The following is a 24,492-nucleotide window of genomic DNA, read 5'->3' on the forward strand; positions in this document are numbered from 1 at the left end:
TTCACAGGAGAATAGTACTGGAAAAGTCTGTCCAAAATAGAGGTTATAAAGGTGCCTTCTTCCTACATGTGACTGCATAAAATATTGCTGTTCATCCACCTCTGGCATTTAATTTGTGTTTTCCTTGCAGGTCATTAAAACCTAAAGAGAATAAACTGAAATGGGAGATAAAGATATATAGAAAAATTATCAGTCCAACTTGCAAAAGATGAATAATTGTTACAGGCCATTTTAGTTCCACATACAGATATAAAGCAGCATGTCTTTTTCTGTAATGTAGCTTTTAAGTACTTCACTTTCAGGTAATACCTTCAATAAAGCTGGGGGGAAAATGCTTTTGTATTTGAAAGCCCTGAAATAGAGATAGCAACCTTGAGGTTAAGTGCAGGCTGAGAGCAATTGTTCAGCAGGACAGTAAAGCATCTTAGAAGGTGGTTCACAGAAGGCAGCATTTTTGGCCTTGCTCTCCAAAAATAGCTTATCTCTGCACTTGGTATCCAGCTATGACTCTTTGACTTCAGACAGCAAAGCCAGGTCAGTCCTTTGCTGAAAAGAAACTAGAAAGAGCTGCTTCCTCTGTAACAGTTCAGCGCGTAATACATGTAGCTGGGAAGCAAAGGACTCTTCTCCAAATTCCTACTCTACTGGATTGTTGAGCAGAGACATAAATTCTAGTGTCCCCTCCCAACTCCAGCATATATTCTTAACCATCAGAATATTAGATATTTTAAACCAGTTTTCTCACAGTCCTTTAGGTTGAAATAATTCCATTTTATATAAATAATCATCTTTTAAATGAGGCATTTGTGCTGCACTTTTCCCCACAAGAACGTCATAAACCTCCAAATTCCAGAGTCAATCAGACAGTCTGTGACTACTTAATTATCCATTTGTAATGAAAAAAGCACTAAAGAAGACAACAAGACAGATTTTCTCAGAACACTGAGCAGCCTTGTAGCCAGGGACACTTTTCTAGGAGGTGGAAAATGCCACTAGACACTGCTCTCCAGAGCAGGTAGAGGGAGATTTCCAAGTCTTTCGCCACTGTCAATCTGTTGCAGGATTAAATGATAAAATGGGACATTTTCTCTAGCTCCTAAGAGATTTCCTCTTTGGCTTTACCCAGTAGGTGAACTTTGAGAACACATACTGGCTGGGCCATGCAGAAAGGACAGAAAAAGTGCTTAACTGAAGAATGTGCAGATGATGGGTCAGTGGCTTCATTTTCTTTGTGCTAGGACATGCTCTACAGAAGGAAGTTAGATGCCAGAGGGGCTTCAGGCACACTGCAAATGTAGATGATGAAACAGTGTTGTTTTGGAGTCTCCTTCTGCACAGCTACACCTTATTTAGCTTTGAAAATCCATTCCAAAACACTTATTCTAAAATAGGGTATCTGCATTTCAATCAGCACTTATGCACTTTTTTTAGAATACAGTGCATTTGTTTCCTTTTACAGGAGGCATCAATAAACTATTAATATTTATCAGTACTTCAACAGTTGTTGACAATTTTAAAATAGAGGAGCTTCTTTGTTTCTGAGAGACATGCCTTGGTTAATGTTAATGCTTGAATGACAACTATATTATTCTGTGTGAATTTGAATATGGAACATATAATTCTATCAACTAATTACACATTATCTCAGAAATATGATAACACAGGACTCAAAAAACACATAAGTTTGGGATAATAAAATGGTATCATTGTAGACTTGGGATTAGTCCTCACTGACTAATCATAGTTACATCATCAAAGTTATTCTGCTCTCTCAAAATTATAGTATTTACATATATCACTAATTTACCAAAATATGTACACATTTCTTTTAAAAGAAATGTGTTTTATTTTATATTTTATTTCACCTGCAATAAATCAATGTTGGTTTTGTTACCTGTTATTTGGTTATGGGGATGTCTCCCTTCTAATGGCATAAAGCTACCATTTTAATGCCTGATACATCACACAATGTCGCCATCTAACCTGGAACATGGACTACCATTCCCTGTTGGGGCCTTCTGTCTTTCTATAAATAAACTTTATTGTCAACAGTATCTTTTAACCTTATCCATATATATAGTCTGTCCACCTTGAACACAGTTACGCATAGTCTTACATTACCTGATTTTTAAAATCTTCTGCTTAAACTCAGTTTTGAAAAGTCAGGATTAGAAGATGCCAGGTCACACTCTGCACTAAAGGGCTAAGTGACGCACCATTCTAACTTAATTTCTTCTGATTCTAACTTAATTTACTGTCACATCTTTTAGATGGGGACAACCAGAGAGTCCTGTTTTTTTCTATTGATGAATAAAAAGGTCATTTTACTTACACCCTTAATGTGGTGTTCGTTTGGGTTCAGCTATGTAGTAATATTTTTTTGACCTTTACACAGACTTTAGAGTTATAAAAAGGAAAGTCAGGAATAAATAACTCACAGGCTGTCCAGGCTCATCTCCTCCCAGGATCCTGAAGCCAAACCCAGATTCCATTCTCCGAAGGTGAACATCCAGCTCCTTGTAATCGGGACCTGGTTTAAAGGGAAATCCCACTGAGCAAAGCATTTTGGCTTTGTCTTGAGAATTTGTAACATCTCCCTCCCACCTTGTGTTCATTGCACATGACTAATGGCCTCCTGGTTAGAGCTGGTGGAAACAAATGGGACACAATGTGTTGTACACAGACAAGGAGGAGACTTGAAAATGTAGATATCTTGGAGGATGATTATGTTCAGTAGAATACACTAAACCAAGCCAGAACACATTCACAGGAGAATAGTACTGGAAAAGTCTGTCCAAAATAGAGGTTATAAAGGTGCCTTCTTCCTACATGTGACTGCATAAAATATTGCTGTTCATCCACCTCTGGCATTTAATTTGTGTTTTCCTTGCAGGTCATTAAAACCTAAAGAGAATAAACTGAAATGGGAGATAAAGATATATAGAAAAATTATCAGTCCAACTTGCAAAAGATGAATAATTGTTACAGGCCATTTTAGTTCCACATACAGATATAAAGCAGCATGTCTTTTTCTGTAATGTAGCTTTTAAGTACTTCACTTTCAGGTAATACCTTCAATAAAGAGTTTTGACGAAAGCTATCATTATAAGCCTCCGAGTCTTAGGGTTTGAATTGAAAGCTAACATCATTAACTTGAACTCCTTAATGCTACTCAATTAAAGTCTCAACAGCTTTATGAATCATTAAAATTGTGCTTCCATATGCCTGCGTAACTTGCCTGTAAACATATATTCTGCCCTGGAATATACCAGTTCAGGAAAGTAGTGTATTTTAAAAGTCAGTTTGTTATAAAAGTGTCTTTAGCTTCATTTGACTGAGCCCATTGTTTTGGGTCTTGATGCCCTCCAAATACAAAAGGGAAATTTTGAATAAAATTACAAATAGTGTAAAGTGAAATCCTAATCAGTTAGAGAACTAAGAAGTTGTCTGTTTTGACGATCGCTTTGCCTGCCTGTTCAGAGGTGCTTTCAGTCATGAGGACAGTGATTAACATGGTCTTTCATACAAATGGTACTCTGCTCTATAAATTGTGACAGTTTTTGGCCAATGTCAGCTTGTTGCCAACCCCAAAAGACAAAAAGGGATGATGAGGTTTATTACAGCATACTGTTCATAGTGTCTCCAGTTGTGCCTTGTTTTCTCAGGAGGAGAGGGACTACAGATGGCTGAAACATGGTACTTCAGAGACTTCATTTTCAGATCACCCCCCTAAGCCACCAGTGGACTCCTCACAAACTGCAGAGTTGGGCAGATCCCAGCTTTAGTCTGGGATTAAAGCCAACTCAGTTTTAGTCAGGTCTTACAAAGATAGAGACAGAACTACATGCAGTGGCCCTATACTATGACCGTGCAATAAAAATCCTTTCTAGATCAGCAGCAGAGTGCATTGTTTCAGCAATGTATATCAGTATGAGTGAGACTGAACCACAAATATTTCAGTTGGTAAAATAAAAGTATTACCTTTCCCTACCAACTTGCTTCTCATGTATTTAGAAGACAAAGCCAAACAGATCCTAATAGCTTATTATCCTGATTTTTTCTATTTATTTGATGTCTCAACAGAGAATAAAAGAACAAATGAAGTTTCTGCATGTACAGTGTACTATCTTAATGCAAAGGTTTTTTCATAGTTGCAAGACGCAAAGGAATTTTAAGATGAAAGCGATACCTTATCTTTACCTGATTTGCTGTGCTTAAGTGTAAGAAGGATGGGGCTCAGTACCAGGGAGAGGGCTTTGTAGGCAGATCACCATTTATAGCCCAGGTCTAACACTCAAAGGCACCCTTTCCAGCAGTCTGCCACAAACCCAGCACTACCTTTATCTGCACACACATGAATGAATATACACAGCTGGGAATACATTAAGAAAGTAGAAGAATGTCAGGCTGTGAAGGACACATGCTCTGGCACACTGAGATGAAAACATCCCTCAGACACACACATTGACAAAGCTGATCCAAACCTATGTCGGCACAAGACACAAATTAGAGGTACTATTTTTTTTAGAAGAGGCTGTTTCTCTATCCATTTAGAATGGAATGGGTAAGCCAGGTTGACCATGAAAAATACTGTATATGGGCATACTTTTCCATGAGCTCTAACACAGTTTTGAAGTCTTTGAATTAATTGAGTATGCCATCACGCTTTCTCAGGAGTGTCTTCTTTCCCAAAGAGCTGGAAGCCTATAGAGTCCATTCTCTGCCAACTCTTACCAGGTTGCCAAAAAATGCTTTCAAAAACCCCCACGTTCTTTTCTGTCCCATCAAGCAAACAAAACATGGAACTGGAAAGAATCCCTGGGTCATCTAGTCCAGCTCCCTGTTATTGCAATCCTCTGCAAGCAAACAGCATGCAGACCCTACCAGTAAAGAAGACATTGGGTGCCTAATTCTGTTTGTGGCCTCTGTCACTAGGTCACCTGCCTCATTCAGCATTTCACTGGTGGATTGCACCCCATGAGTTTCCTTACTTTTTCACAGTAATATCATATTATCTCCAGTGACTGACAAGTATATTTAGGAGTGTTTCCTCTACTGCTCTTGCCGGTTGTTTTGGCTTTCATGCTTGGCATGATACATCTCCATTGGCTGCACTGACCAGCTCTCTGTTGGTCTTGAGACAACCATATCATAGATTCCTGAAGTTACATGTCTGAATGCTAATTTCCACCTTGATTTTTTGTGCTTGGGTCATTAATGAAAATAACACAGAAGACTTATTGCAAGGCTCTGCATTAATATTATTCCTTCAGTCCAGAAACTGTTCTTTTAGTGTAATCACCTATCCAGTTTCTAACCACTCCCCTTTACATTCTGTGCTAAGCACTGTCTTCTTTAGGCTAACAAGTAAGTGCTGGCATTATAACTGGCATTTTGTAAAATGCCTAGTTGAAGTCTAGATTGATTAAACACGCGTTGCTGGTTTGGTGCAAAAAATCAGATACCAGGGTACCGACACAACCAATGGTTGGTAAGGTCCTTTTGCATTAGGTGTCAGTTTATATCCATATTGGCAGTTACTTTTTTAATCAAAAATATGTTCTAAAGTCTTGCTGATGGCAAAATCCCTTTTTCCTTCTTTCTTAAAGACAAGTAAGTTGCTCACTACTATGTGGTTTTACTAGAGGAGCTCATGCTTGGTAGATTCACTAAAAGCCCCTACAATTTTAAACAAGCAGTTTCAATATTCGTGAATATACATTGATCAAGTACTCTTACCCATGTAAGTGATTGCATTTCATCTGATATTTCTTCTGTGCCTGCTTTTCTATGATTCTGGTACTTATTTTTTTTCCTCAAAAAGGATCATTAGTTAAACTAAATTTTGCCTTTTCTTGCTGGAGCAGATTTTCATTTGATCATACAAAGAAAATTACCTATAGTTACAGAAGAATGATGCTCCTGTGCCTTGCAATATACTGCAAACTGCTGGTTAATATAACTTCTTTACAGAGAATGTGTATTTTTTTTTTCTCTTTGTAAGCTAGATAAGCTTACTTATTGGCTCATGCCAAATAAAAAGAAATGATTAAGTTTGCAGACACAGGAGTCAAGCCAAGACTGAATTAATATACTCTTTTGCACAGTTTGCTTTTCCTTCCCGTCAACTTAATACACCTGAATGTTCCATCTAGTATCAGTTTGAGAGAGTTTCAGCTTAAAGACAGTATTTCTGATTGTATAATATGGGTATCCTGTGCAAGAATGACAATGTTCCTTGTTCTCCCTTGCGTCTCTGCACATTTGTATTAGAAAAAGAGCTTTAGATATGTCTGCTAGTAACTTCATTGTCTTTTTTGGAATTATAACATTTTGTTTCTTACTTTTGTGTAAAGAAAAACTATCTTACCTGATCATTTGGCCTAGAAGACAAAAAAACCCCCAACCAAGTCACTTTACTAGGTTTTAAAACCAGCTGGCTTCCCCATGAATTTAAGAATGGCATTGGACAAGCTGTGATCTGATCATTGCTACCCAGTGAGGATGGTAAAGAGCATTGGGAAATTCTGCTTTCTGCTTCCTGGATGATGGGGAATTTGTGTTAAATGTAAAGGTACCAGAATAGATTGTTACTGAACAATAGTGCGATCTCATAGGGGAAGGTGTGATTACTCACTCTCAGCTACATTTCTGTACTGTATTCATTTGAACTCCTAGGTGAACTGCACATTGATAAGTGCACATGCAACTGTTTCTTAAAAGTATATAGAAAAAATACATCCCTGAAGATGATTAATTCATTTTCTGTATGAGTCAAGTCGCATACGTGTTATGTGATTTTTATAGTGAAAACCTGGTATTTGGGATGGTGCTGTAAATGTTGAGATGGATGGCTTTTTTATTAAATCTCTTCTATATTGCAATTAAAACAAGGATGAAGAGCTTTGTTGTAATAATTTAACTGTCTTTCTGTGTGTACTCAACTTTCATACTAAAAGTAAATTTAATTTGGACTCCTTTGCTGAAGATGATGAAGATTTTTGTTCCATATAAATCATTACTGTGAATTGTGATTAACACAAATCTACAATAACTTTTAATCACAGTTTCAGATGTTCTTGAAGATGTGAAAATCTTAAAAACAGTTATGGGTCTGCCAGTCTCCAACAAGTAGCTTTTTAAAAAACATACATATTTCCTCTTGATATTTATAGAGAGGAAAAGCTGGTAAATAAAGACTTCAGTACAAAAAGTCAGCAAAGCAGAAAAAAAAAGAAAGAAAAGAATTGATGTGTTAATAGTTATTCAACATATAAAGCCTACTGGGGAATGCAAAACCAGCCCAATATCATCTTTAGTTTAGGATCTCCGTCCAACCTGTGCAGGGCTAGAAAAGACTTTAATGGCATTGTCAAAACATCCTTTTTTGCACGGGATGCCTGTTCAAACCGCTCACTTAACTCGATCACATTGGGAAATCAAGTATTGCTGGTTTTAGACAAGTCCATTGACAGTTTATAAGACTGATCAGTTTTGTTCTTTTGCAAATGAAGATAGAATTAACTTCAGTTTCATTTAAAATATACCTTAAGCTTTGGCTTGGGCATGAGCTAGAGAGATACATTTTTTTTGTTAAAGACTGAACACTAATGTATGAAAGCACACGTAAAACATCATAAAATATATACAGGGACTGACTGAGGAAAAAGAAATACTTTTCCTTGCTAAAATTGCAAATCTATTATAAAAAGAGTTAGCAGTCTATAACCCCACAAAGCTCATACAAAAACAAAATGGTGACTGGGAAGCCATGACTGGCCATTATCTAGAGAAATGATTGAAGAAAGAAGAATAACTAAAACATAAAATGAAGGACAATTAGTTTACAAAACAATGAAGGCTGAAGAATACTTGCCAGAGGAATCCGCTCGAAAACCACTCCTGGGCAGCACTTGTTCTGAATAGGAAAATGGGGAATCAAAGATGAAATACATTTCTCAAGTTATTTAAAGATGCAGCATCAATTTCTCTGCTGTGTTCTGAATTACTGAAGTGCAATTTCTACTTTTTATTGCATTTTTTTATCCTCCCCTCCTTCCTGATTTCCTAGGTGGTACATCTACGTATTCCTGCTAAATGTAGACCTCCCTGTCCATTTCTATACAAAGTGAAACAGATGGTGAGATAATAATGTTCTTTTGACATAACATAGGTTAAGATGAAGATAAAATTGTTGTATTTAAAATTTTGAAAGTTAGTGACAATATTTGTGCTTAGTCAAGTACAGCAATGAAAAGGAAAGTTTAATGGCTGTGTTTAGTTGACTTGACCATCACTTTTATTCAACTCAGTTGCAGAATGTCCTTTATCATCAAGAACAGCAAGGTTTTGATAGAAGGGTGTATGTTGCCAGTAACAACAAGTGGTTTTACATGAAGGCAAATGCAGGTAAACCCATTGAACCTGCTTTTCATGCAGGTAATTTCAAAGTATTTTCATTTCACTAAATGAAATGCAGCAAATAACTGCTTTGTTTTCGTATACAAGTACTTTTCTGGCATTAGAGGAATCTGGAACAAGTCCATAGCTGAATAAACTATCACACTTCCTTTCCTGATTTTGAAATATTCTGACTAAGAATTTCTGTTTTATTATATCTTCAGAATCCAGAATGAACTGCAAAACATCCCAAAACAGAGGTGATTTCCATTGGCCTACCAACAACTACAAGTAACTTGCAGTAATGCATTGATGTGATTCTTAATCAGAATTATCATACCACACATATTTCATGGTATAAATGGGATAAGGTCTGTCACATTAGCATCTGTAGGACAGTGATGCAACATATAAGTATATATTATATTCCTGAGATAGAAGGAAGACAGGAGTGGATTGGATATTGGAGGCCAGTAATTTTGGCTAAGACTTCCGGAAATATGTGGATGTGGTGAGAGAAATGAGAACACAGTGCTTCCTCTGTGGGCAGCTCCTCATGACTTTGGAAGAGTTTGGACTAAAGGTACCTGCCTTCTGGTGGACTGCTTCCTAAAGACAACATGTACTGTAATGGTAGCAGCTGAGTAATTAATGGTTCACTCGAGTCGATACTGCTCTAGGCAAAGACATTTTCCTAAAAATGAATACAGAGACCACTGTATGTCTTACGACTTTTTTTGTAAGAGTATTTACTTAACAGCTATGACCTGCTCAAATTAAGATGAATTGCTTACCTACCTTACCTGTTACCCTGTTCATCTAAAATACAGTCTAGAGATTCCACTGGATGGGAAGATCCCTTTGGATTTGGTGTTCCTGTCGTATTTGTGTTCACCTGCTGTGTTAGGAGTTGTCCACATTGGCTATGGTGTTTTAGTTTACAGGTGGCTGCACACCTTAACTTTGGTGGTTAAAGGAGGTGATTCCTTCATGCACTTCAGATTTTGTAAAGTGATTCAGGATCCTTTAAGATGAGAAGTGTTATCTAAATGTAAATATTCCACCAGTACAACTCTTGAAAATCAAAACCTTTGAAACTGATGCTGCTCAACAGCAAACTTGGAGAAATGATTTTTATACTCACATCCTTTCAAGTTTTTAATGGAATTCTTAAAAAGGACAGAATGATTTTAATGTACAAAAAGCCATTTCATCTTGATAGTCTCAATAAGATTTTAGGTTTGAAAGGATGTAAGCCTTTTCTCTTGGTCATCCAGATAGAATTACTCTGTAGTTGTGAGATTGGCTCATTCTGTGTTTCCATTTCTGCTTGAAGTCTCCCTGACATCCCTCAGAATTGGCGTCAAGCAGCAAAGTGAAAGAAGTACAACCATACTCAAGCTGTGACAAACTACACAACAACTTGCTATGTTGGGATAGCCATATGATTTAAGTAAGTTACCAGTATCTTTTTTGTAAACTGTTTTTTGTGGTCAATCAAAAGTGCCTGTCAATGGGGCAGTTTCCTTCAAAGCTAATCTTGTTAAGTCTGGTCTGTCTTTTGTTCCTGAATAGGTGTCTTTGCATTGCAGAACTTCGTATAGAGTCTCGTGGTGTTAGTTATCACCTTGTAATCAATCATTCAGCATCTAGCATTTATTTTGATTGTAGTTTAGGAATTCACCCACAGGAAATTTGGAACTGTGCTATGCTGAAGGTGTGGAACCAAGCCTTAAAGTTCTTAAACTTACAATCACCAGAAAGATAAACCTAAGTGCAGACTTGTATTTTTGGTAACTACAGCAATGTGATCATTTTAGGAAGAATCTGCTGTCAGCAGTCTGGGTCTGTGTGGAGTACAGGATATTTGTTATCATGTCACTGTCACTTTGAAAAAGAGAATATAACCTCTAGATGGCTTTGCTCATGTGATAGGCAAACTGTTAGCAACTAGTAGGAAACTTCAAAAGAGCAAAGATTCATGAAGAACATTTAACATATAAGAAGGGACTTCTTCAGGCCATTAGAGAAGGAAGTTAGAGATGTCTCTCTATGTCAAAAGCAGAGATGTATGTACTGCTTTTCAAAACTCACATAGTTCTTGGCTCAAAGACCCTACAGAGAAGTGACTGCCAAGTGAAGAGGAAGGACCGCTAGGACTGGTCCTAGTCAAGCAGAATGCATGTCATTCATGCATTGGTGCCAAGAACAATGTTCTGCCAAGAACAAACTGATTGAACTGGTAATTTCATCAAAATACTGAGAGACTCCAGCAAGCTTTGTTTTATAAAAACTTGTCAATTAGTTTTTATAGGAAACTAACTTTTACACAAGGCAATTTGAAATTTTCCATTTAGTTATTATTAAATTCGTTTTGACATTTCCTAAACTTTTACTATGTTAAACCTCCTGCAACCACCTCTTAGGAAATTAGACAGCAGAAGGCATGTTTGGAGAGGTCAGGACAAAGAGACCAGACTACCCAATACTTCCTCCATGAGCAAGCATTCGAAGTGCAGAAAGTTTCAAAACGTTGACATAAGATTTCTGTATTCTCCATATGAAGCCTTTTTGGTTGAACTTAGCGACTGCATTGCCATGAGTAGTTGTAGTCTTTACATGAAATAGGAATGAAAAATTACAAAGTAGAGCTTGAATGAATAATAAATTCCTTGGTAAAATTTCTGCTTTTTTTTTTTTTTTTTAGTTCAGCCAACCTGTCCTAGAAACAAGAATCAGGAAAGTAAAACTAAGAAGCTTTCTTCTGAACTGCTACTTGTATACAACTGTAACTGAAACCAATCTCCACTATGGGGACTACTCTACGTGCTCTGGAGAATAAGTCTTGCTATACATCAAGATTCCTTCCACATCAGATGAACGCAAAGCCAAGGTTACTTTTGTTATTAGAAGATAGAATATTAAAATCTTGCACACCTGGCTTCATATTTAATCTAAAATATATTACACTCATGGTTTTGAAACTGAAAACTGCAAAATACTTGTGAAAATGGATAAATGATAAGCAAGACCTGGGACACAATTCTGACAACTGAAACCAATGGTGAAAATGCTAGACTTCTTTGCTATCAAGATACAGCCCTAGTAGCATGGTTCGCCTACAACATGACACAAGGGTATTCTTATTTGCACCACTGGAGTCATTGGTATTCTCCGGAGGAGGAATTATGCTGATGAAAGACAGGGATGATAATATTTATTGCCCATACTGTGCTATTTTCTGGATCATACTTTGTTGGATGCTACATACATGGAACAAAACTAACACTAGGAAACATTTATATTTCAGCATCTCAGTCCTAGTCAAGCTTTAGGTAAATAGGAGTTTTACAAATGAGCAGAATAAATATGTTTATACTGCCATGTCCTTTTCAAAGCTGGGCAGCAGTTTGAAACAGCGTGTAGGCAATGCCGTCCCCATTGGTCTCATGCACCTGTGACCAATTCCCCAACGATTACAAGACAGTTTTCTTAAATTATTACTTTGACTTAAGTACACTCTAACACTTTGCAGATGAAAATCTATTTGTATACCTTTTAGTAAATTGTAAATTGTTCAAGAGAAAGAAATACTGCATCTTTAATACCACCATCAGTTGTAAAACTGACACTTCATATTAGCATAGGTCATTTGGGACCTACTTTGCAATCCAGCAATCAAAATCACTTTACATCCAAAGTACTGTGATGGTGATATTCTCATAATTCCATTTGAAAATGCTTTTGGTTTCACTGTCAGTTCTTATAACCAACAAATCCATTTTGTCATGGCAAGGAACTCTTTCTGCAGTGATGAACAGTACAAAATTATTTGACTTTGGCCTGCTAAATTTCCTCTCTTTTAGTTATGTATCATCTCTTATTAAAAAAAGAGTTACATTCATTTAGTAATATAAGTTCTTAGACTTTCTTATGCTACTGCTTTGGGTAGCAATAGATGCAAGGAAGCAACAACCTGTACTGATTGCAAATTACTTTGAGAAATTAAATTCCTATAACCCAGTTACTCATACTCTAGGAAAAGTAGTAGTTTGATGATAATATCTAATAATTTCCCAATAGTCTTTTATTTACTAAGTGAAGGCAGGCATGTCTTACTGATTTAAAGGGCAATAACTGGAGAACAGAAATATTGAAAGATATGGCAAACTGAGCTCATGGAAGATTTGAAACTAGAACCTAATTTTCTGAATGTACACAGCCAAACCCTTTACCCATATAAAAAAACCCCAACCCTTTATAGTTTGTATTTCAGAATACTATGTTTTTAATCCTATCATAATGCTACATCTATATATATGCACATATCTTTTTAAAGCACCATAACCAGTATGTGATTTTTTTCATACTAGAGATGAGCAAAAATGGGAAAAAATATTTTGGCAATTTTGGCAAAATTTTCCTCAGGAAAATACTGTCTGAAAAAATTCCAGTAACAATGATGGGAAAAATTTCCTTCAGTTGTTAAGACTGTAACTGTGTAGGTCTTCAGCCAACAAGCACTGACAAGAAAATTCTGTTTAGCTGTAAACTATGCCATAAACCCCCCCTCATGTGATAATGCATTCAGTTCTATGCACCTAATATTTTTTGTGTGTGTGTGTTCTGTGAGTATCAAATTTAGGAAACGCTGATGGTCTTAGTATTTTTATGCAAAACTGGTATTTTCAAAGTTATGGATTATGAATCAGTATAGTGCTGTCTGACAAACCTTTTGTATTACTGATACTTTAATGTACATCTGTGCTGAATACCTGCAGTGATATTCCAGAGGAAAGGTAGCCTGTGAATATGAATTGAGTGCTTGTCTGTGGCCCTTAGAGAAAGGTATTCATAAATCTGCATAAGAAAAACCCCTTGCTTTATGAAGTCTAATAATGCATTATGCTAATACATTTTCTATTTACATGCTCCACAGCTGTTGGTGGACTTTGCTTTTTGGTTCTTTTCCAATTTGTCTAACTCTCTGGCACAAAAAAAATTTACAGTGCATAAGACACATGACGGATTTGAAAAGAACTTGATGAATTCATGATACCTGGTCAGAGGAGAAAATAACATAGGAAATTTTGAAGCAAGGAACCTTTGTCCTTCCAGTAATAGGTGGAACTGTAATTGTTCAGATTTCACTTTTAATGAGAACTTATCACTGTCTTATCTCATTCTTCCTACTGGTGCTTCTGCGTCATATCACCAGTCCTGGACTACCATACTCACTGAAGGACAAATGTAACCTAATTACTGAAAAAAAGAGATTTATTTTAGTGCTTTCTTTAGAGAAAGATAAATCCAAATTTCTATTATACATTTCATAACTAGAGAAATATAGCATTATGATTCCCAACAACTTTGAGTCCCTTGTTTGACTAACGTCTGTCTATACAGACTTGCAAACAAAGTTTGTTATAAACTGTGTATTTACAACAAAGAGTGTTCAATATAAGATGTAAGAGACAACAAAGAAAATTTATGAAGGCAAATATATTAAATTCAGGAGAATGAGTTCTGCCAATGACAAACGCAGAACTCCAGTTACAACTGTAACAACTGATGTGTATCGTCTTACAATATTTTTGATTAGTAGGAGATTTCTGATGTGATGTTCCATATTCTAGTTCCTGTACCAAAATTCCATCAGCAGAGTCACTCTGTCCCTTACACTCTAAGAGTTTTCACAAGGAGAAAAGAGGTAAAGGATTTGCCTTTATGACATCTAAAATTTATAATTGGATGAAAAAATGGAAAAAGAATCTAGTTATCTGATCAGGTCTTATCCTCCACTTCTGAGTTTTGCAAAACTTAGAGAAGAAATCAGTGAGAAAAAAAGCCCAACACCACTCCAAAGGAACAGCAGAGAGGAGCGATGTAGTGCAGAAAAGACAGAGAAAGAAAGAAGAAAACAATTTCCATTCTTTTCCTTCTAGGCAGCTGTTTTGGATGATGTTTTTGGAAACACTTTATGCTGCTTTTTGGCTACAGCTTTTGAGCGCAGTTGATGGGTGGCAGCAGAGGCAGGTGACAGCTAACAGGTAAGAGCTGACAGGTAACAGCTAACATGTGACAAACAATTTTCCAAGGAGCTATGACTTACAAAATAGAGTTGCACTCCACTTTTGTACTCATGCATCATTTGATTTGTCTCAAAGCCGTATTGTTAGAACTGCCTCTACAAAACTGTTTCCAGTGGGGAAGCAGCAGTCCTTTGTAAATCATATGTGATCATTAAAAATTTAAAACTCCCTATTGCACAAGGTCCTGAAGGTCCTTCACGTGCCTAAGGTGGAAAAACATTCCTGTAGAATGAAAATAAGCCCTTTCTCGCTATTATTAGGTAGGTAAGAGCACACCTAGCAGCTAGAACAAATGTTTGTGAATTGGGCTTCTTGGGTCTAGTTCTCGCTCTGCTTCGAGTCGTGTTGCTTGTGCCCCTCACAGAACTGCGCTGTGATGCACAACTTGCTCAACTCCCTGATAGGCAAGCAGGAGGCTTTGATGAGGTCCTGGTGAGCGGTGACTGTGGTGAGATCTTCTGATAAAAGGATCCGTAGAAATTCAGAGCTATAGCAGTACGAAAATGAACTGTTTAGTAATAGAGTCTTGCTGTGAGAGAAACAAAAACCTAACGTTATATCCTTCTTTCTGAGTTTTTCAGGTCATGATTGTTCGCTTCTTTGCACTATTCTTAGAAGATGAACCTCCTTCTTTTCCGGTCTTGCCAGGAGATAAGGCAAACCTGCTATGAGATAAGAAGTGCTTAAAGAACCTTAAAAGTAGCTGAACTTTTCCTGTGCACTTTAAGTGTATGTCTTTACTGAAGATAACCAACCTGACACAGCCATATGGTAGGAAACTGTGTATTATCTTGAAACTCTCCCTCCCATATACTCAATTTAGATGACAATTTCTTGACTCAGTAATGGATTTCCTGCCTGTTGTTTCTCTCACTTCAGGAAATGCTAGCACTATGCAGAGAATAAAAGCAATCAAAGGCTTGACAAATTGAATTTACTAAAATGTGTGCTTATGGCATTCAAGAAAAAAAAAATAGTCACGGAGAACAGAGATGTCTGGAGGCAGTTAGTTATGACCCAGGGATATGAATGAATGCAGAAGAGATCTGGTTGGGAACTGTGGAACTTGGAGAAAAGACTTGGAGAAAACATTCAAAGGATACCAGTGTCAGAAGAGAACAGATTAAAACTTTCAGCATTAGCTGGAAGATCAGGGCACTGGTGGAAATCTGGGAGGAGAGGTTACTGAACTCTTGCTTTTCATCCCACACTTTCTTGTTTTGGGCCTAACACCTTCATGACTTTTAATTCTCATATTGTCTAGGTATCTAGCTAGAAAGGCTTGTGTACAATTTCCAGTTGCCTCTTGGATGGAACTCAAACACAAACCATTTAAACACAGGCTTTAGCATAACTCTAACCTACAACGTGTCAGTTCCTCTCCTGGTGTAGCATATGCTCCTGAGCACAGTAGTTATATCAGTAGAATAATGGAGTCCTGTTAGTTGAGGAAGTATGCAGAAAACTTGTAGAAGGCATCCATGAATAATAATGAATGACTTCATTCTTTTATTGAGTGTTGTAATACATCTTTTGGTGTAATATATCGTCTTTTGGGATGTAATTCAGTCTTTGAAGTTGACATCAGATCTATATTCCCACAGTTTTATGAAGGGCATACATGCATTGAGCCTATTTGCTTTCATTAATATTTAGGGCAATTCTGCAATTCATATTGGGAGATCAAGATGAAAGACAATGCTGTATAAATATGTATCCCATATATGCATATGACATGTATAACTTTTTCTTAATTGTCTTTAAAAGTTAATTTTTTTCAATGCAGGAAGTCTGTAATCTGCACTTTTCCACTCTTGGCTTGATGGCTCTAACCACAAAAGATGGTTCTGACTCTGCTGAATTGAAAGTGCAGGTTTTTGCTAAAATACCTTACCTCTAGAAATCAGCCATATGGGAAGTAATTATTTGCAAAGGGTTTTCCTTTCCTTAAAGCAGTATATGAAGTCAAGACTGTTTTCAGTAGAGGTGCTGAACTAGACAAGCCCCTTGTTAACTATGGAATACTTTCTTACTCCTTTAATTTCTCTTTATAGTCCCAGATCCCAGCACTTTGGGGAATAGCATTTCAGCTCTGGTAAATATTTTTTTTTTGTGACTCTAGCCCTTGCTGCACATGGGAAAGAGAAGGAAAAAGAAAGAGAAAGACAAGAGATGTCTGAAAATTATTTCCAAACTTTGCTCAAATCTAGTCCTATTTCTTTCAAACCTTTTTGGCCTTCCCCACACTGTATCCTGATCAATATTTCCAATACCTTTAAAGTTTCAAAATTATAATCTCTGTTTGTGCATTGTCTTGAGTACCCTGTCCAATCAAGAATTACATCTGCAACAGAGGAACATGCTACATTAATAAATAATATTTATTATACTAAAATAGTAGCCAGCATGGGCTACGTAGTGTTTGTAAATTCACTGGCAAGCTCAGTTCCTAACAGCTTGTAATTAAACATCAAATACTTTTTATAGAGGGTCTAACATAAGTTCTCAAATTGATATTTAGGGGGGATAAGATACCTGGTATTGCAGAAAAAAGTCAGCAGTTTATTTAAGTACTTAGATTTAAACTCAGAATCTTAATTTCAGGCATCTATTAGAAAACAAAACAAAACAAACTCAAACCCCTCAAAAAAGGTCTGGACTACAGAAAGCGAGTTTTATGGTGACAAACTCTACTGAAAGATGTTCCTCTAAGTGGACCAGGGTGGCAGAAGATGGTGGCACTGACCACAGAGGCAAAGAATTGAGGAGTCTGAGATGCAATTTAGAGACTAGGCTAGAGTTAACTTAGAGTTGATGTAAAATGGACCCTGGTGTTCTTCCAGCATATTTATCCTGCTGGGGACTGGAAACATCAAAGCCAAACAGGAGATGCTGATGCTGTAACCAAAGTGTAAGTACCAAGGTAAGTAAAAGTGGCACCAACCCAGTATTTGGCACAATGACATATTTACTTCAGACTATCCCTTTGCATGCTGGAGAAATTTGTACATTCCAGATCATGGATCACGACAGTTTAGGTTTATCTCTATGTCTCAGGGCCCAACTAATATTAATGAGCTAATCTGGATCAGCTGCAATGCAGTATTTTACGTGTAATTTATAAAGTAATTTGATCTATAGGCTAAAGTAGTTTATAAAATTAATTGAAAGATGGCATGTGCAAGTAATAACTGCTTTCAGTAAAAAAATGATCTATTTCAAAGCTTTGATATTAATAAGTGCAAAAGCTGTGGACAATTTTAAACAACATTTTTACCTAAAATGTCCTTTAAGATAAGAAGTAAATAAGTTTAAACCCTTTTACCCTTGTTGTGAAAAAGTATGTGGTTTACGTCTCAAAAGTATGAGAAATAAATTCAAGACAGGAATCTTGACCGCTCAGTAGTGTTTTGTATAGATATTCAAATAGTCTTATTAGTGTTACGGGTTTCTTCTAACTACCAAGGACAATGTGAAAACTTGTAAAAGTAATTTTTATAAAAACAAATAAATGGGAAATTTCTTTAATAAACTTCACTTTAAAATGAAAGTAAGTGAAAAGATTTTGCATCAATAAATCCACATCCTCCTATTGGTTAACTATGAAGAGAATTAGTACAGCAAAATGTGGTCACTTATGTACTGTTGTTCACTAAGGATTTAACAGTCAAAATGAAGAGAGAAAAAATATAAGGAAAAAACTATGAAATCCAAACTTCAGAATCTACGCAAGATCTAGCAAAATATATATGTGTAGAATTTTTGCATATTTTATAATGGTCTCTCTTAACTGGGATTATAGTTGCTTTCTTTAAATTACAAAAGACAATTACAGGAAATTATGTCAGCAGTGAGGCATCGATAGGCAAAAGCTTAAAATATTAAACGGTCAGCAGGGTGAACAGGGCTTTCACTTACGCCTACTTTCATAAATAGCTCTTGATTTCTCATACAGCTCATATGGGTCAGGTTTTCGTGGATCAAAGGCCTCTGTTGAATCGGGAAATGAACTCCTGTGAAGAGTGGGTGGATAGGGAATATTCTGTGGCATAGCTGGAGCAGACAGGCTTGTTTGAGGGCTGCCTTGATTCTCCCATCGTTCCATCATCTGGAATAAAACCATACAGAAAATAAAGATGAAGTTTTGCAAAACCTGACTTCCACAATGAGACCAAAGCGTGATTTCAGTTAAAGATGCATTTTATAAAATTAGCAATTCCTTTTGCTGCCTTTAGAGATGGAAGGTGTGTGTTGAGCTGTTTATAAAATTACTTGGTTAATTTTAGTTGTTAATTTGTTGCTTATAGGAAAATGTGCTCTTTCTCAGGTAGTATGATCCTGTGTGGATTAGGGCCCAGCATTACCCCTGAGGCATATTGAGTGCCTTTCAGAGGATGCACTGATTTTCTGGAAGTTATTCTGCTAAAGGAGAAATCTGTGGGTTTGTGAAGGTACAATTATCAGAGTCATCAAAATACATAACTGAAAGTAGTGCTTAACAAAGAAGTGGCCAGACTGGGAAGCAACTGAATGATCTTAATGCTATATCTTGTAAGGATGCATGAAAATAGCTAGCTGCCCAGGGAGAAGTAGATTACTGTAACTGTGAACAGAATTTAAAGCTTCAATTGAAGAAAAAGAAAAAAAAAACCCTCAAAGGGAAAATTATTACAGCAGGTATTGGAGCATCTAGTGGTAGTTGAATGTTCAATGATAAAATACAGAACATGGTGAGAGAAAAGCGGACATTAGCCTGATGCGGTCTTTTTCCTTTCTTACTGTTTCTTTCTTACATCAAAAATTACATTGGCATCATCCAACCAAACTCCCAAGTACAGGATAAATTTTTCAATTCTTCCAGATGATTTACAGGAGAGAAATACACAGCAGTGTATTGTCTAAGCATGAAAGCCACCTCAATCCATTTGTTCTTCAAGACTGCTTGAGATAGGGGTCACAGAAGTACATCAAGCCAGAAGATAGATAATATGATAGACTGTGCAAAAGAAGACTTGGACATCTGCATTTTTCTTTTTGAAGGAGTTGACTACTAATTAAATTGCATTACCAAGTATATTTGAAGAGGCTAAGTTAAACAAAACACAAGTGTTTATCCCAGAAAATGAATATTTGTCTTTACCTGTAACCCCTCCTGAAGCTAAGGGTGAGAAAGCCCCTAGAGCAGTGTGTTCTCACACATAAGCCAAGAATCAGTTAATTACACATAAAATGACTCTTGGAAACAAACTGAACTGTAATAAAGTGCCACTGACTTCTACTGTTGTATCAGCAATGCCTTACCAAAGATGATTGCAGGTTTACAGCAAGTTTGCTCTGCAAATTCTGTGATTATCATTTGCTGTTAGTTCCTTGGATTCAGAGGGTGTTTGGCTCAGCAGGCAGGCTTTGCTCTCTATTATGATGATTAACAGCATCAGGCTTTTCCCACATCCACTATGTGTGAACTACAGATGTTTTAGAGTCCTCCTGGAGAACATGCTAACTACCACTCTGCATCCCAGGTGATCTGAGACTGCATACTTCAAAATAAACAGAATAGGGATATTGGCCATTTTGAGTTGTTGAGGACCTCATTATTTATTCAGAGTGGTATTATAATTCAGGGTATGCTTCTGCCAGAGTTTCAGCAATAACTAGGGCTGGTTCGTTGGAAATAATGAAGAAAAGGAAGATCTAGGTATCTCAGTCAATCACAGGATAAATCTCATGCATTAGTATGTGCGGGGTATGGTATTTAAGTTGAAAAAGTGAAGTTTTAGTGCTAAGAAATGCTAATGATGAAGATATGGAATACTGTATTCAATATTTGCCAATGTTCAAGAAAGACACATTTATTTTTGGTCAGATAGATACAAGAGACGGTAACTAGGATGTGATATAAGAGGGCACTATAGGTATGTAGATCCTGTGCAGTACAGTGACATATGGAGATACCTGAGTTATCATCAAAATAGCTTAGGTACAGGAAAGCACCCAGGGTACCTTCAGGTATATTTGGTATACTTGGTATAACCAAGATAAATTTATCCCCTCTGTTGGGTAAATTAGCCAACTGGCAAGTCACATGAATGTCACAGTAATACTTCTGATTGCTCTTCTGGCTCTAAAGGAAGTACCTCAGGTATGTATGAACATATACAGAGCATAGCATTGTATCATGGAAGTATAAATTCAAAGGTCTCCAAAAACAAACCTCATTATGAAATCTACGTCTAATAGAAAAGAAAATAGAAAATATAAAAAAATAATACAAGTTCTTGATGATGAGGGACAATAATGGAGAATTATGTGTAGGAATCTAAAAGTGAATATAAGACAGAGAAACAGAACTATCCATCTTATCTCTATGAAGCAGGAAGACATGTGGGGCCCTGTCTATCTAGAAGTGAATGTTTTTTTTACCTTCAGTGAGGAATCTAAAAGTGAATATAAGACAGAGAAACAGAACTATCCATCTTATCTCTATGAAGCAGGAAGACATGTGGGGCCCTGTCTATCTAGAAGTGAATGTTTTTTAATTTCCTGGACAGTACCAGAGAAATAGAACACTTACCTCTTTCAAAATGTGAAACTGAATAAAAATAAAATATTTAAAGAAAGCTTTAAAAAAAGAAAGGAAAATATAATTATCTTTGATGAGCAAACTTTTCCCAGGAGAAAGCACAAGAAACTGGAGATCAATTGGTGAAGCCCTACTGAGTCCCATACTTCTAATTCTTGCTTGCTGGTTAGCTCTAATCTTTAAGTGTGAAGTGAAAAAAATGTTAAATGTTAAATGTTACTTGTGGGTATTACTGCTAACATAAATAATTACATGAACAGAAAAACACAAGGGGAATTACATCTCCCAAACCCATATCAAGTAGTTAAATAGTTACATAGTGGTTTGCAACATGATGTTAGCTCACAGAAAATGATGCTCTTGGAAATGGGTAAGCATGGTGTTGGGTGCAGTGCATCACACCTAAGCTGTGTAGTGGTCTGGTGACATTGCTCAAGTTCATTTCGCACGAATTGCATTGCATTACATATTATATATATAATATATGCACTATATACATGTAAATCACAGGAAATTACTGTCAGCCCAGGTTACTGTGGGATGCTGGACACATTGAGATGCAGTGCACGCCATCCCCTGAGTCTCTGCCCCAGGGAGAGGAGCTTGTCTCTTCTCCTCTTTCAGCCAATGGCCCGTGGTCCCCTTTTTGCTTTAAAGAATGGTGGGTGCTTCTCTCCTGTGCAGCCAGAGAGGCGTCAGGGACAGCAGTAGTCACCCAAGCAGAAAAGAAACCTGGCTTTAGGCCTTCTACAGTTTCTCTTTCCTGTTACACACCTACAGACTGTGCTGTGGTGTTGGGAAGACTTTCTAAAGCTCCCGGTGCTGGCCTTACTGCTCCAGACTGCCACAGGCACTCAGTGCTTCAGAGGCACTTGGTTTTGATTTTATATTCATGTCATGGGCACTAGAAATTTATGTCTGATTATTTTTTTAGTTAAAGTGGTGACAGACTGAGGAATGCGCCCAATCTTAATGTGGTTAATCGTTTGTAAACTCTCTTTCTGAGACTACCCCGAAATAGGCTAGCTGTGTATGGTTAGCCTGCAAGCAGCTACGGTATCTGCACACAGTGATTTTATATTTTTCTGTGAGCCCTGGATTCCTCAGACTCTTGCATGAAAAACTGCATAACTCATGTTGCTACTCTAGATTCTGAGTACTGACAAGTGCTACTCGAGTATGAACTCCTATGCTGTTTATATAACAAAGTGCAGACAACCATTAACAATATGCTGATATTTGTGTATTTGATATGTATGCAAAGAAGGTGAGCAATGACAGTCGGAGGCCTTTGGATCTGGGTCTTTACCAAGCAAGTTCCAACTTCTCTATTTCACTTTTTACCTGAGAGTAAAAGTTGAATTTGGGGGGTTCCTTCCAACCCCATATCATTCTGTCATTCTGTGATTCCCAGTCAGGGAGGAACCTTAAACGGGTGAGAACAAGCTAGTCCTTAATAGACAGATTTATTTTCACGAATGTCCTGCTACTTAGGTGAATATAATGTTCATGCAATACTTATTACAATGTATTGCATTTGTCCTCTTCCCTTTTACATAAAAAACACAACAAGATGGAGCAGGCTGATGGAATTGTATCAGTTGATTAATTAATTGTTATTTGTATTTGACAGGATAAAAAAATTATTTTAGTATGCATTAAACATGCCATTAGCCAATATGAGAAGTGAAGTTGTCCAGATTCAATGTAATCCCCCACCCTCAATAAAAATAACAAAGCTGTAATCCTTTAAACAATATTGCTATTGTTATTTCTACTGTTCTTAGAAGCCTCCAGGCACAGTCAGGCCTTCAGGCCTCTTTTTTCTTCTACACACCTCTGATGAGAGATCAGTACTATTTTAAAGTCTTTAAAATCTACATTAAAAAGTCAAATGAAAAAAACCAAACAAAAACCACAAAACAAACCAGACAACCAAAAATAACAGCCTACAATTTCTTTTTACATTGTGAATGTTGTCACAATTTCAAAAAATGGTATAATGTGGTGTCAACAGAATAAATATAGTATTTGCTTACAGTCTTAAAGTGGGAAAGGTCTTTATACCTTGGGATTTAATGTCAAAATCATAGAAATAGAAATACTGGTTAGAAGGCATCTCAGTAAGTTATCCAGTCCAATGTCTAGTCCAACTTCTATCTCACATGAAGCGTGACTATTTGCAGTTCTAGTTCTACTAGTGCAAGAAAGAATAACAGTCACTTTGAGGATGTTAAGCTCAAGCCACTTGTAAACCAGAAAAAGTGCATGTTGTCCATTTCAAAGAGACTGCCAACTAGAAGGCCAACTATACTGGCCTCACTGCTGGGGCTTTCTGCTACCTTCTCTTCCACATCCCTCATTTTTGAGCCATTACATTTCTGGTCCTTGACATCCATCTTAACATTGAGATGTTCCTTTTTCCAGCCTGCTGCTGGCAAACTCCAAGTCAACAGATCTGCAGAGCTCATTAGTGAGGCCACCCCTGATGCTATCTCAAGTACAGCTGGGCCACTGCTGAGAGGTGTCTCACGAGCTGGGAACAGGAGGGTTATATGACAGTCTACAGAAATTTGTTTTGAATGTTAGCCATCTTAAGAACTCACTGTGTATAATTTTGAAAGGGAACTTACAGGCTTTGGAGTTTTCCATGGAGAAAAGAAACCTGAAATAAACAAAAAATAACGTTAGCAGATTTTTCTGATGCATAAAGAGTGGAGGCTAGGTGGTGTGTATGCTCCCATTCTTATTCAGGTCTGCAGATAATATTGATACATATGAAAATTCTCTACACACAAGGGATGAAAACACAAACCACAGGGGATAATTTCTAAGAAAAAATATATGCAAATATATATATATACATACATACACACACATATATATATATATGCAAGTGGAGCTTTTGAGATCATTGCCATACGTTACAAACAGCATGGGATTAGTTTGAAATTAAAAGAACTAAACAAAAGGTCTTCCAATTGTCTCGGTGGACATTGGATAAGACACCAAATGACCTGGTATTGATGTGTCAAATGCAGTCGCACCTTTAAGAAGAAGCAATTCAGAACATCCCATCAACAAAACCTAATAATACAAGAGATTTTTTTAGAAGAAAAGCCTGGAGAAAAATAACTGTCTCATCAGTCTAGATAAGATAGCAAAGTTTTGGAATGGTTGCTTGTTTTGATACCATCCTGTTTTTTTTATCAGTTAGCAAGTGGTTTAACACAACTGCCTCTTCTACACAACTAGTTATCTCCTTTTCCTTGATTATTGGCTGACTTACAACTTGGTTGATTTTCAGCTACTGTAGCTTACAAATGTTTAAAACTCCAGATATGTCCTTTTCATAAAAGAAGATAATTTGAAACATTCATTATAAACACTGTTTTTATCTTACGCAGCACAATGTTA

The 24,492-nt window shown here is 36.8% G+C and overlaps 1 protein-coding gene across 11 annotated transcripts in view; it reads right to left on the reverse strand.

Moving 5' to 3' along the window:
• MAGI2 (membrane associated guanylate kinase, WW and PDZ domain containing 2) overlaps window positions 1-24,492 on the reverse strand; it is a 756,695-nt gene that overhangs the window by 72,875 nt on the left and 659,328 nt on the right. For 7 of the 11 annotated variants that reach the window (XM_014963762.1, XM_014963759.1, XM_014963756.1 and 4 more), the window contains 4 exons: window positions 23,709-23,740; window positions 18,411-18,600; window positions 7,877-7,918; window positions 2,439-2,530 (listed from right to left, as the gene is read on the reverse strand). In XM_014963762.1, coding sequence (XP_014819248.1) covers window positions 2,439-2,530; window positions 7,877-7,918; window positions 18,411-18,600; window positions 23,709-23,740 — 356 coding nt within the window. The remainder of the gene's footprint in view (window positions 1-2,438; window positions 2,531-7,876; window positions 7,919-18,410; window positions 18,601-23,708; window positions 23,741-24,492) is intronic. The other 4 variants (XM_014963760.1, XM_014963757.1, XM_014963768.1 and 1 more) reach the window with 2 other exon arrangements.

Source organism: Calidris pugnax, unplaced genomic scaffold (genome assembly GCF_001431845.1).
Source record: "Calidris pugnax isolate Ruff unplaced genomic scaffold, ASM143184v1 scaffold44, whole genome shotgun sequence".
Taxonomy (NCBI): Eukaryota; Metazoa; Chordata; class Aves; order Charadriiformes; family Scolopacidae; genus Calidris; species Calidris pugnax.